We start from the raw sequence: 15287 nt of genomic DNA on the forward strand, positions 1-15287 counted from the left end.
TGTGGTCTATATTAAATTTATTATGGTGAAAAAAAGAAATATAACATGTTTACTATAATGTAACAGTTGACATAACGTGTTCAGTCCTCCTCAACAAGTTGGTTTTCTCATGTGCCCCGCCATAAAAAATAGTTTCCCACCCCTGCTTTATGGTGTAATTTAAACTGAAGTACTCTATGGATCAATTCATAATGATTATTAGTCTAGGTTGAAGAAGTTGTACTTTGTGACCAACAATCAGCTTCTTGCAAAACTTTTAATGGTATACAGTATAAAAGGAAAAAAACGTTTCATTCAGTTGATTGTTTTTCCTTCCCTGTCTAGGAGTACTGAGAAGTTAAGGAGTTGCAGAGCCTCTGGTTTATATTCCTTAATGTTCTTTATTTGCCTATCCAATCCGCCCATCAAATCACCCATTCCCACTCCCCAAACTGTGTTGGAGAGTCTTTTTCTCTATCATTAACAACTCTCCCGTGCACTCTCTCTGATCATATTTGCCCTTAACTTCAGCTGAACATAAGCAACAAGGAGTCCCAGAGGACATCTCCCATAGTTTCCACCCTCAATAGATTTCCAAGCTAGCTTGACTTTGTCACAGGGCAATACAAACATCAGAAAAACTTTAGAAAATTCAAGAGAGATTTCCTGAAATTCCAGTAGAAATTTCCAATCTATAAAGTAGCTATCCCTTTTTGCAATATGTAATTGGTTTATATTCTTTTATAGACAATGGCAGTGTTGACCATAATCATAAAAAATCCAGAAGATATTACCATCATTATTAAGTATTATTCAAAATAAAACATATAAACAAAAGAACACATTAAAAAAGTTTTTCATAAATCAACAGAGGTAAATCAAATAAATAATGAAAAAGGTAAGACTAAGCATGGCTAGTTAACAACACAGGCTCCCAAGGGTGAAATTAGTGAAATCCTGCATATGACTACAACTCCCAAAAGTAGTCTTCATGGAACTATTGCAAAACTGAAGTCCTTCTTGAAAAACAACATCAAGTCTGCAGCTTAATGTATGTATTAAATATTTATGAGAGCAGAAGTTGCACAATGATTATACTTTGATGTAAATCCTTACACTGGCTCCCGGTTAAGTTTAGGGCAGATTTCAAAATCCTCCTTTTAACATATAAAGCATTAAATGGCCAAGGTCCGGCTTACTTGTCTGAACTTATCATGACTTACAAACCAGAGCGCACAAGATGCCGGTCTGCTTATGGTTCCAAGGATTAATAAAATAACAGTGGGAGGTCGAGCTTTTAGTTACAGGGCCCCTAAACTGTGGAATGGTCTGCCTGCTACTATAAGGGATGCCCCTTCGGTCTCAGCTTTTGAATCCCGGCTGAAGACTCACTACTTCAGTTTAGCATATCCTGACTAGAGCTGCTGATTAACTGTACAGACTGCATCTCTGTTGTTAGTCATTAGCACTAAAACATAAGTAACATGATAGTTAGAATTGGATACTAACCCTCACCTATTCTGTTTCTCTTCTCGGTACTCAAATGTGGCACTTGGTGCCACAGCCCACGTGTCAGGTTGTTTTGCCTGCCTAAGGTAAAGTCATCCCTGATGGAGGATCGCAGGAATCTTTGGAAGGAGTGGTCCTTTCATTGGATTGGCAGACCCAGCGCTGTTTCAGCTCTGGAATGGCCAAATGGGGGAGGCAGCTTGATGGATGAGGTCTCCAGGACTCTAAATAAATCCAAATCTTCTTATGTGATATCATCTACTGTTAAATTCTGCTCTGTACTTCTAAAATTTTTATTTTTTTTTAGTTCTAAAAAATTTTTCATTTTATACTGTATTGAGTATTTGTTCTGTTCTGTGTATTGTATTGTATTGACCCCCTTCTTTTGACACCCACTGCACGCCCAACCTACCTGGAAAGGGGTCTCTCTTTGAACTGCCTTTCCCAAGGTTTCTTCCATTTTTCCCTACAAGGTTTTTTTTGGGAGTTTCTCCTTGTCTTCTTAGAGAGTCAAGGCTGGGGGGCTGTCAAGAAGCAGGGCCATGTTAAAGCCCATTGCGGCACTTCCTGTGTGATTTTGAGCTATACAAAAATAAACTGTATTGTATTTGAACAAAAGCTACATTTGGAGTGTAAAATGTGGGTAAGTTGCTGAAATTAGATTAGTGTTTATTGTTTTTTTTTGTTATTATTTTTTATTTTTAAGTAAATATGCAAATACAATTTTCAGCATATCAAACATAACCATTTGACGTTTTGTATAATTATCTCACTTATTACATCTGTTGTGACATACTAATGTAGTCATATATAAACCAGCCTAATTTAATATCTCTTTTTTAAAAGATGAACAAATATTATTTTGTATCTACTTTTGTATCAGTTTCTTTTGATAAGATACAACAAGGAAGGACATGAAGTGACATGCAAATATATTTTGAGTTTCTGTTCAGTGTAAAAGGTGTGGTTATGGTAATTATATCCAGGAAAAGCTGCTGGTAACTGACTATAAGATCAATTGCACACCTTCAGTTTGCAGTGGCTGCAAATGTGCCAATCTGCTTTGAGATTTATGAAGCTTTATGACTCACCAAACCACAGCAAAATATAATTTTGTTAAAGCAAAGGTAGGAGATTTTTCATTGTTTTTAAGAAATGTTTTGTGTAATTTGCATTATATGGAGTTAAAGTTGTGTTTTTTATATTCGGAAGTACTAATTTTCCTTGTTAAAGTTAACTCAGTTAGTAGTGTGATTACTTAAATAATTCATATTTTATTAATACTTGTACGATCACATTCACTTTATTTCCTCCCTCATACTGCTTCACCTATCACCTTCATTTTTGTGTCGAGATCAATTGTCATTTTTTCCTGTAATTATCAGACAAATGTAACTGAACATAGTCAAAACATCTCCAGGTAATAAACTGAGATCAAGATGAATAAGTCATCGCATACAGAGCTAGCATGGTGAAAACTGTTGTTTGTCTGTGAAACGTGGTAGTGGTCGTAAGTCAAATAGTAGTAAGATGCATAAGTGGTAATGGTTTGTAGGTAATGATAATTTCAGATAAGTAAGCAGTGCCTTGGCTATTTAATGTTTTAAATGTTCAAAGGAGAATTTTACAATCCACACTATACTTAACTGGTAACCATTTTAAGGCCTTGAGAACCAAGTTATGTGTTCATATTTACTAATTCTTGTAATGATTCCAGCAACAGCATGTTGAATTATCTGAAAGCTGTATAAAGAACGATTTGAACAGTCAGTGAAAAACACATTGCAGTAGTCGATCGTACAGCAAAAATATGCATGAATTAATTTTTTCAATATCCTATATATTTAGAAAATATCTTAATTTTCCAACATTATTAAAGATGGAAAAAACCCATTTTAAAGAGTTTAATAATATGTGTTTTAAAAGACAAAGATAATGCCTAATGCATGCTGATTTAGTAAAACAAATGCAGATTCTAACTAAGTTAAAATGTGACAGAGCATTATTGCCCCAAATAAATAACATTTAATTATTATAATTTCTGTATTTAGAAACCTATTTCCCATCCATTTACTTCTTTAACTTATTGAAACAATCAATTTATGATACCATCTGAGATACTCCGCTTGGTCTAAATGAAAGAATAAATATTGGATATAATCTTCATATGAGTGAAAAATGTCTGAGTACGGAGCTCTGTGGGAGGGTGTACTGTCAGCACATTTCTGTATGTACTGAAATCGATTTGTAAACTATGAATTAAGCCAGGCAAGTATAGTGCCCACGAGCCGAATATAATTATCCAACCTATGTAATAAAATTGAAAACTCAATGATATGAAATGCTGTGGTGGGCTGGTGCCCTACCCGGGGTTTGTTTCCTGCCTTATGCCCTGTGTTGGCTGGGGTTGGCTCCAGCAGACCCCTGTGACCCTGTAGTTAGGAAATAGCAGGTTGGATAATGGATGGATGGATGATATGAAATGCTGCTGCTAATAATATACTTTGTGGAATGTTTTTCATTAGAGGATATTAGAATAATGTTTACAACATGGGTTAGCGCCATTTCTGTAAATAAATACATGAATGCATAAATGCATTACAATCAAACTGAAACTGAAGCTGAGTGGCTACTACTTTTTCAAGTATTTTTGTAAGAAAGGTTAAATTTAAAATGGACCTATAATTATTAAGCATATGTAGGTCTATCGTGGGAAAGGCACTATATAAATGCAATGTATTATTATTATTAGCTCTGATTTTTTAAATAACTGTCTAATACTTTTAGTGCAGTAGGAGTGTGCCATTCAATAACGAATTATTTGCAATGCTTAAAATGGGGTCTGCCAGAACATCCATTAAACTTTTGACTAGTTTTGTTGGTACTAGGTCTAAGGGATGGGTAGCAGGTTTCAATTTAGAGATTAAATTCATAACTTCCTCTTTTGCTGTGAAATTAATATATGTAAAATGGTATGACAGAAATTGCCAATGTAATATTTAATTTGTGAAGTTACACTGAAATCTGGGATCTTATCTATTTTATGATTAAAGAAGTTAATAAAATTTACCCTCTGTTTGTAGCGATTTTGTATTGCAGTGCAGTATTTCCATTTGAATTAGATTATCCACTGTTTTAAACAGTACACAAAGATTATTTCAGTTGTCATTTATGTGATGTCCAAGTTGACTGCAGCTCACGACACTCCCTTGAACCCGGGACATCAATAGTTGTGTACTGAAGAAGGACTGGCAATTAGGAAACATACACATAACAAAGAATGATACAAAGGTGCTTTGTGCTTTTTTTCCTTGCTAGATTTTCAAAAGGTGAAGTGTAGTTTCAATAAATAATCTATAATAAAAAACAAGTGCTCCATGGAAGTTAAAAGTCAGTAATTTTCTAACTGTTTAATCTGTTTCTCTATTAAATCTTTCCTTCTGTCTGTTAACTTGAGGATGGCAGCTTGAAGTCAGATTTAAACTGCAGCCAAAAATTGACAGAAGTGAGATACAGATTAAGAGCCTCTGTCTAAATCAATGGAGTCAAGTCAAGTTGGGGAGCATGCACTGGTACAGCACGTTGCTGTACCCACTACACAACGAAACAACTCACGATCCCAAATTGCAACCCCCCAGGCAGACACACAGTCCAGTCCCATCCATCCATCCATCCATCCATCCATCCATCCATCCATCCATCCATCCATCCATCCATCCATCCATCCATCCATTATCCAACCCTCCAGAAATTACCCTCTATCTGCCGCAGCCAGGTGTTACGTGGGAGACCCCTTGGCCTGGTCCAGCCACTCGGGTCACCAATAATGAGGATCTTATGAGCCGGATCACCCTCGGGGAAACGCGCCACATGGCCGTAGTGCCATAACTGATGCTCCCTCACAATGCAGGTAATGTGCCTCATTTGGGACTCCATGAGCAACCGCTCATTCAACACAAAGTCAAACCAGTGGTACCCAAGGATTCTACGAAGAAACACAGTACAAAAAGAGTCCAGTCTTCATCTCAAGTCACTGGATAACGTCCATGTCTCGCAGCCATATTGCAAGACAGGAAGCACCAGGACTCTAAAGACTTGGACCTTTGTCCTTTTGCATAGATATTGCGAGTGCCACACACTCCTTTCCAGTGACCTCATGACCTCCCATGCTCTCCCAGTCCGTCTACTGACTTCATAGGAAGAGTCACCAGAGACATGAATGTCACTGCCAAGGTAAGTAAACATCTCGATGAGGTCAACACTCTCTCCGCAAACAGACGCAATGCTGATGACTGTGCCCAAGAGGTCATTAAAGGCCTGCATCTTGGTTTTTATCCAGAACACTCGCAAGCCCAGACACTCAGACTCCTCAGTCTCTCGAGCACACTGATCAGAGCCTCCATTGACTCCTCGAAGATCACAGCATCAACAGCAAAGTCAAGATCCATGAATCTTTCTTCACCAACAGATGCCCCACAGCCGCTGGACCCCATGACCTTGCCCAACACCCAGTCCATACAAGCATTGACAGAGTAGGAGCAAGAACACACCCCTGACGAATCCCAGTATCAACTGGGAAAAACGCAGAGGTCCTGCTTCCACTCTGCACAGCATTCACAGTACCAGTGTACAGGGCGGCCATGATGTCCAGCAACCTCGAGGGGAGGTGGGAGTACCAAGTCCAATGATGCAGTTGTGGGCGCTGGAACCAGGATCCAGTGATTCACAGCCCCTGACCTTTTGCAAAGTCAAGGAACACTGAGCCACTTTCACCACGGTCACCAGACCCATGGGGACTGAGACAATCCTCATAGCCAGCCCTGTCAGTGCCAGTGGCTGCATTGAAGTCACCCATGACCAGAGAAGTGTCACCTCATGGGCACCCATCAACCACCGAGCGAAGCTGCGAATAAAATGTCTCCCTCGCCAAGACATCACTCACCATGGTTAGAGCTTACACTGAGACAACAGACAAGGCACCCAGGGAGTGCCATAATCTGAGTCTCATAATACGCTCGTTGAAAGGAGTGACATTGGACACCATCGAAAGAAGCCAATCCACTACAGCAACAGCTACTCCCCGAGTATAAGAGCCATCAGACCAACCAGACCAATAAAAGGTGTATCCACCTACAGAGATCTGGCCAGTCCCCGGTCTGCGCACCTTAGAGAGTGCTGCCACTGAAATGCTGGGTTTACACAGCTCCTCCGACAGCAGAAGAAAATGATCATCTTGCCGGAGAGACAAGACGTTCCATGCGCTCAACCGTATGAGCTGCCTCAAATTGGGACCCAAGTGCTGCTGTGCAGCGGGCGATGCCTCAGCACCACACAGGTTCAGATCCCCAACAGACCTGACTCTATTGGCTCTCCAATGGTTTCGACTCTTCCGGGGATGGGGCTCCCGAGGGCTTTCCCCCACCCCCTTCATGATGCAAGCAGCCTTCCTATGGGCGGCTGCAGTAGAGCTACTCCCACGGAGAGTAAAAAGGAGTCCTTTCTCTAGTCTCGGAACTTTGTGAAGTTTTTTTTTTACGGTGGCTGGAGTGCCAATCCTGCCACTAACCCCCATGATTTCCCTGCAAGTTGGAGGACCGCTTGCAGGGCCGGATGCAGTTTAAAGGGAAACAAATGATCCTAAAAATCTTGGTGATAAATACATTAGGTAGTAATTTTTTTAAGTAATATTGATAATGAAAATTCACTTTATTTGCATTAGGAATTTGTAATTTTTATATACCCTAACTTACTGTCCAGAGACACACAGAGAGGGAGAGAGAAGTTTGGGATTAAAGTGAAGGGTCAGCTTATTTGTACAGTGCCCCGGAGCAATTGTAGGTTAAAAGCCTTGTTCAAGGGCCCAGCAGAGTAGCATTCCTTGTGGCACTGCCAGGACTTGAACTGGAAACCTTCCAGTTACCATCACAGGTTCTTTAGCCAGGTAGCCACCACTATCTAGAAAAGAGCACTACAGAGACTACAAGAATGACATAATAATTCAGAAAAGTGGAAGGTCTGTAATAAAGTCTGTGGTAATAAACTCTCTCAAGGTTTAGCAGCGGGGTGGGTGAAAGATCCACTGTGGTGATAAATTGAGCACACACATCACTAACCATTACATAGACATTAAAATCATGACTTGTTTTTCTATCAAATATTCCTATGAGGCAATTCTAGTGTTTGTTTAATACCATTATGCCCAAAGGTACTGTTTTGATATTTTCCTTAGAGTGATAAATATATATAAACTGCTCAAAAAATTAAAGGAACACTTTGAAAACACATCAGATCTCAATCGTTTGATGGAAATCAAAATTATCAACTTTCAGAGGGCTGAATTCAAAGACTCCCTGAAAATCAAAATGAAAAAATGATGCGGCAGGCTAGTTTATTTTGCCAAAATTTCATTGCAGTAACTCAAAATTGTACTCAGTAGTTTGTATGGCCCCCACGTGCTTGTATGCATGTCTGATAAAGTCATGGCATGCTCCTAATAAGACAACAAATGTTGTCCTGGGGGATCTCCACCCAGATCTGGACCAGGGCATCATTGAGCTCCTGGACAGTCTGAGGTGCAACCTGGCAGCATTGGATGGGCCAAAACATAATGTCCCAAAGGTGTTCTATTGGATTTGGGGGCCAGTCAATGGTATCAATGCCTTCATCTTCCAGGAACTGCCTGCATACTCACACCACATTAGGCCGGGCATTGTCGTGCACCACAAGGACCAGAAAGAACACAAGACCCACTGCACCAGCATAAGGTCTGACAATGGGTCCAAGGATTTCATCCCGATACCTAATGGCAGTCAAGGTGCCGTTGTCTAGCCCAGGGGTAGGCAATGTCGGTCCTGGAGTGCCACAGTATGTGCAGGTTTTTGTTCCAACCCAGTTCCTTAATGAGAACTCAATTATTGCTGATGAAGCACATATTGCTTAAGTGACATTTTAATGCTTCATTTTAGTGGTCTCGCTTGTTAAGGTTCTCCAATACTTTAATTGCTTATTTCAATCTTAAACTGCTGCATTCAGTGTTTTAATTGCTCCTTATTAGCAATAAGATGTAAAACAGGGGTAGGCAATGTCGGTCCTGGTGAGCCGCAGTGGCTACAGGTTTTCATTCAACCCAATTGCTTAATTAGAAACCAATCATTGCCAATCTCAGACCTTATTTAATTTTATGGCTTGTTAGTCTGTGCAATGTAAGGCTTTTATATCGTAGATTTTTTTCCTTTCCAAGGATATCATCCAAATGATTTGAAGCCTAAAACAGATCATTTTCAGTCTGTCACATTTTTCTATTAAGTGTTTTATTAAATCAAACCGTGCATGATGAACACACACAGATGTAATTGGAAAAAAGCTAGCTGGAGAACTGCTGGCTGCTTTGTCTTTTACATCTTATTGCTAATAAGGAGCAATTAAAACACTGAATGCAGCAGTTTAAGATTGAAATAAGCAATTAAGGTTGGAGAACCTTAACAAGCGAGACCACTAAAATGAAGCATTAAAATGTCACTTAAGCAATATGTGCTTCATCAGCAATAATTGAGTTCTCGTTAAGGAACTGGGTTGGAACAAAAACCTGCACATACTGTGGCACTCCAGGACCGACGTTGCCTACCCCTGGTCTAGCCTGTAGAGGTCTGTGCGTTCCTCCATGGATATGCCTCCCCAAACCACCACTGACCCACCGCCAAACTAGTCATGCTGAACAATGTTACAGGCAGCAAAACGTTCTCCATGGCTTCTCCAGACCCTTTCACGTCTGTCACATGTGCTCAGGGTGAACCTGCTCTCATCTGTGAAAAGCACAGGGCGCCAGTGGAGGACCTGCCAATTCTGGTATTCTGTGGCGAATGCCAATTGAGCTCCATGATGCCGGGCAGTAAGCACAGGGCCCACTAGAGGATGTCGGGGCCCTCAGGCCACCCGCATGAAGTCTGTTTCTGATTGTTTGGTCAGAGATATTCACACCAGTGGCCTGCTGGAGGTCATTTTGCAGGTCTCTGGCAGTGCTCATCCTGTTCCTCCTTGCCCAAAAGAGCAGATACCGGTCCTGCTGATGGGTTAAGGACCTTCTACAGCCCTGTCCAGCTCTCCTAGAGCAACTGCCTGTCTCCTGGAATCTCCTCCATGCCCTTGAGACTGTGCTGGGAGACACAGCAAACCTTCTGGCAATGGTACGTATTGATGTGCCGTCCTGGAGAAGTTCGACTACCTGTGCAACCTCTGTAGGGTCCAGGTATCGCCTCATGCTACCAGTAGTGACACTGACCATACTCTAATGAAAAACTAGTGAAAAAACAGTCAGAAAAGATGAGGAGGGAAAAATGTCAGTGGCATCCACCTGTTAAACTATTTCCGGTTTTGGGGAGTGTTTCATTGTTGCCCCTCTAGTGCACCTGTTGTTAATTTCATTAACACCAAAGCAGCTGAAACTGATTAACAACCCCCTCCGCTACTTAACTGACCAGATCAATAGCCCAGAAGTTTCATTGACTTGATGCTATACTCTGATTAAAAAGTGTTCCTTTAATTTTTTCAGTAGTTTATATCATTTTTCTAAACTTTATCTAAACAGTGTATTGCAAAAGCCTCATATTTAACCAGTACTGATTTAAGCATCCTTTGTATACTGAGCTAGGTGCAAAAGGTGGTCAATGGTTGAAAATAAGATTCTTAGATTTCCTATACTATCAATTATAATTTTGAACAAAGAGGAGCATCTCTCAAATTAAACAAAATTGTATTTGTTAATGTACGCCTTCAGTATTTCATATTTTTTTAAATTTAGCTTATCTCCATTTATAATCAGCCTGTGTGATAGATTTTTTTGTGATATGAAAGGTGTGTAAACGTGCAGCTTCCACTAGTCATTAACAAATGAGAGACATACTGTATATTACTCGTTAGGTAAATAAGGTTTATATTAGAGAAGTCAAAACACATATACCAAAATTTTGGTATGGCCCCTCCAAAAGTTACATGCCAAAAACCCCACTGGTCATTATCACTATCACAAATAAACAAAAATTGGAAATTTATGAAAATGCATTTGCTTTTCTTCATTGATGTTAAGATATCTTTTAATACTGCCCTATGGTGGCTGTACTGTATGATGGAGGTAGCTTAATACATTGTGAAATGTAGATTTTCTCCTTCTTACTCTCTTACATGAGTTTCACCATCTGTATGGTTTCCCACAATGGCTTTACCCTTTCTGATTGTTTGTGTCTTTCTGTCTCTCTCTTCCAGGTCCATGTGGTCCCACCAGATTTTTCATGGCAAAAATACCATTACATTTAACTTCTGTTTTCAAAATAAGTGATGCAAATCCTGCTTTTAGTCTTGTAAAAAGTTTTTTTTAATCCCCTACTCCTTGAATTGAAGTTTATACCAGGAATCTACGAATAATAATCAAGTTATACAGCATGTGGTTAAACATGAATGTTAGTATATCAGTTTAAGAATTCGGTATTCATAAAAATGTCAGGATACGGTCAATGTTTGACTATAAACAATTTCATTTAAATTTAAAATTATATTTATGTGCACTGAAAGCTCTTGCAGAAAAGAGGACAATGTCAAAATTGGATGCCATCATGAAAAATCCCCTCCATCCCTTCCAGAAGGCGCTGTCTTGGAGCACTTTTAGCCACAAACTCATTCCACCACACTGTGCTAAGACTCTCCTCTTGGGGTCTTTTCTGCCCACCGCTACCAGGCAATTCAATGCTTCTACCCTATGTGCTTTCTAAGTTTATTTTTATTTATTTATTTACTTATCAATTGATTTATTGACTGTTTTATTTGTCCTGTAAGTCTGTATCCTTGTTTTTTATGTTTCTGCTGCTCTATGTGTTTTAATTTTCCTATGGGATTATTAAAGTTTATCTAATATAATCTAATATAATATAATCTAGTCTAGCCTAATAAACAAAAATGGGTTGTCTATATAACTATACTAATGAAATGATGTTAAAACATATAAGTCTGCATTTAACATTTAAAATAAAGCACTAAATGTCAAATATGGATAGAATTATCACATCTTGGTCACAAGGAATGGTAGTTTTGGTTACCAGACAATGTAAAGTGTCCATTACCACAATGCAATCAATTCCATGTGATTTTGTTATTGTTTAAGTTCTGTTTTATTTTCATTATTACAGAAACTGCAAATAAATAATAGAAGTAGCAAATTTATTCACAATCGAGAAATGCTAAATTTATTTATTTTTTGGCTTTTTATTTTATATATTAAGTTAAAATAAAAGATAACCATAATTTTCTGAACTGGGTTATAGAAAGACAGAGCTCATCCCAGTGCTACTGAACACAAGAAAGGGCCCTTTTCCTAATGGGTTATTAGGTCTGTCTTTAAGAACATTCATGCTTTTACCTAAATGCATAAATAAATATAACATGATATATTTTCACTGTGAGAGAAAATCAGCAACCCCTGAGGAAACCAAGTGAAAACAGAAATTAAATTGAGGTTCAGTTTTACTTGCTGCAATAATCTACTACTCTGGATGTTGATTACAAGACATTATTTTAGATCACTCACTCACTGTTGTCTTTCAGTATGTTTTTAATTTTTTAATATATTTTTTTACTACTATTGCAGATTTATTTGTGACTATTGAGGGAAAATTGTGGATACTTTATGTATATACAGTATTGAATATCTTTAGGAAAATATGATAAACACAAATATGGTAAACACAAATATATTTTTTCAGAATGTGAGAGAAATAATCCCATTTAATGTTATGCCACATAAATATCCATTTTAATTTTAGGTTGACTGCATGTATTTGAAATCAAACCAAACAGATTACTTAATTCACACATTTCCTGAACTATGTTTCTTCAGGACAAAGTTAATAATAATAATAATAATAATAATAATAATAATAATAATAATAATAATAATAATAATAATTTATTATTATTATTATTATTATTATTATTATTATTATTATTATTATTATTATTATTATTATAAATAGAGGTTGTTACTTCTACATTGCTATTTAGGACACTGCATTAACCAACACACACCAATAGTCATTTAAGACTATCAGACACATACAACCTACTGTAATAATGATGATGCAGTAACAGGCCTAACAAATATGTTTTTCTTTCACATACTATAATTGTAATTCTTGTTGTCAGTACAAACACCTTATGGCAAAATGCTTTGATTGAAAGCACATATGTACTAAATTGGACAGAGTGTAGTTTGCTCTTGTAAATCAACAGTTGTGTTTGTTAATTTAATATACAGTATTAACTCTTCATTCATCAGAAGTGATTTACTGTATAAATTAATATAACATTTTTACAAACTCTGCAAATTTTAATGCTATCTTCTTGATTTTGTAATGCTAGTTTGTAGCATCTTACAGTAGTTTAAACCCAGCTCACATAAACAGAGAATCTTAGCCTTAGTTTTATATTCCCTTGTGCAATTTATATTTTACAAAAATCAGCCCGTCCAGCTGAAAAGCAGAAAAAACATTTATTTGTTTTTCTTTCTGAAGAGCCACGGGTTAGGTTTTGCTATCAATGGTTTATGCTCACACTTTCATTAAATTAATTGAAATTATCAGGTTAAGGGTAATTCTTTAATTTTAAAGCAATTTGATACTATATTGAGTTTTATTTTTTCTTAGGTAATAACTAAACCTGTTCAAAATGTTAAAATACTACTGTGGCAAAATGTTTGAAATAATCAGTAAATTAATGTAGATATATTACACTGAACTTATTTTTATTAACACTAATACTGCATTTATTACTTGAAAATAAGCCTTTAACTTTGTTCACAAATTAGGATTTATGTTCTGTACCTATTCAGAATTTATTTCATGGCAACTCACCTAACTAAACTCTTTTCAAGATTTTAGGTGGAAGAAGAAGTACTGAGAAAATTCTAAAGCAATGGACACAAATTACCTAAAAAAAAAGCTTGAACAGTTGATCTGTGCACAACAGGAAGAAGCAGAGCAACAGAAGGCAAGATATAGTACTTACATGAACGAATTTCAAAAGTTGAACAACCTGTTGGAAACTTCTTTACTTAAGATGAATACTCAAGATGACCCTGAGACAAGGCAGGAACCAACTCTGGGTAAGGTGATTGCCTATGACAGACCTCACTCACACACTATCATACTCATGCTTGTCTGAGGCAAATTTAGGGTGTTTAATCAATCTAACCTGTATGTTTTTGGTAATGTATGGGGAAAAATAGTCTCTGGAGAAAGACTAACATAGAGCCCTGGAGAATATGTAAACTGAAAATACACAGTGGCTTGCCATGGGATGCAAGTCCATTAGGTATGAGCACCAATAACGTTATTGCTTATGTAATTATATGATATACTGTAATTAGAAATTAAGCAGAAGAATATGACAGAGATTAATCAAATATGGGTGCTATTGCAGGGCTGAAAATAATATCCACTCATTTATTTTCTGAAACAATTTTATCCATTGTAGTTTAATGTTGGATCTGATGCACTTTAGTTCATCTCCAGGCACACTCACTTACTCAAAACCACACTAGACAAATTTAGAGCTGACAATCAATGTAACTTGTAAGTCTTTTAGTTCTGGAAAGAAAAGAAAAATGAAACTCATTCAGATACTAGTTGAACTTGCACACTCCACGCAGATAGAAAATAGGAGGAAAAACACAACAAAGAATCTTGTCTGAGATATTACTTTTTAAAATTTGAATAAATATTATCATATTTGGTAAAACTTTTGTAATGGCAATATTTTAATTTTTTATGTTGGAAGTGTATATGCCATACTTTGAATAAGTGTGCCAAATCTTGAAAAATGGTCATGCATATTGGGAAGCCCAGTTGTTTCATTCAGACAGACAATCAGACAGATATAGGTATCACAGTAGGTACTTCTCACAAGATTGGCAAATACACCTAAAAACAGAAAGTTGAAAACAGAGTTGTCAGAAGACTTCTTGACAAAGAAAATGAGTAAGGTAAAAGGAAATAGAAGTACTCACACAAAGTTAATGCCACTACACCAAAGTAGGTGGTTATTATAGGTCTCAGATGCTGTTACAGAAAAATGTCAGCACCTGAGGGCAATTACCTAATCTGTAGTCTCACCCCACAATCTAACAATTAACAGAATATCTAAATTAGCAAAACTTAAAAAACAGGAAAATAAACAAAAAAAAAAACAATGAATACATAATCTGAAACAGATTAACCCAGTTTAAAAAGGAAAGGAACTAAAACCTCAGGGCAAGACTTATGGCTGACCAGAGCAATGTAGCCATGATATCATCTGTCAGCGCCATATGGTTTGAACGGGCATCCCAACCAAAAAAGGGGATGGTCCCTTACCCAGTCGAGAGGCTCCAAACAGGCAGAAAGGCATCCCGGGCAGGGGAGAGGAAGGAGCCAGACATGGAAGAGATGGACAGAAGGGATGAACGAACAGCCCATCTGTTGTGGAAGATGCTGCAGGAGATGTGTTGTTCCCCCAGTACATGAGAGGGCAACAGCCCTTCATATCGGCGCCCATTTGGAAACCAGCAGGGTATGCTGGAAGATGTAGTCTGGCAACAAAGCCCTGCTGGGGACCATGGGTGCTGCCAGGGGATGCTGTTGGGAGATGCGCCCCCAATTTATGACCCGGAAGTACTTTCATCGAGCAATGGAACTGGAACAGGAAGTATTCCAGGGTCTTTAATAAAAGGGACCGCACTCCCTTATCCAGGCGAGTCAGAGCTGGGAGGACGTAGAGCA

The 15287-nt window shown here is 37.9% G+C and overlaps 1 protein-coding gene across 2 annotated transcripts in view; it reads left to right on the forward strand.

Moving 5' to 3' along the window:
* The first annotated feature begins 2262 nt into the window (after positions 1 to 2262).
* The window catches only part of LOC114642148 (nuclear GTPase SLIP-GC-like), a 525435-nt gene continuing 512410 nt past the window's right edge, over positions 2263 to 15287 (forward strand). Inside the window, exons 1-2 of one of the 2 annotated variants that reach the window (XM_028818645.2) lie at positions 2263 to 2615; positions 13403 to 13633. In XM_028818645.2, coding sequence (XP_028674478.1) covers positions 13444 to 13633 — 190 coding nt within the window. In that variant the 5' untranslated portion in view covers positions 2263 to 2615; positions 13403 to 13443. The remainder of the gene's footprint in view (positions 2616 to 13402; positions 13634 to 15287) is intronic. The other variant, XM_051918820.1, reaches the window with a different exon arrangement.

The sequence above is a fragment of the Erpetoichthys calabaricus genome, chromosome 14, assembly GCF_900747795.2.
Source record: "Erpetoichthys calabaricus chromosome 14, fErpCal1.3, whole genome shotgun sequence".
NCBI lineage: Eukaryota > Metazoa > Chordata > Cladistia > Polypteriformes > Polypteridae > Erpetoichthys > Erpetoichthys calabaricus.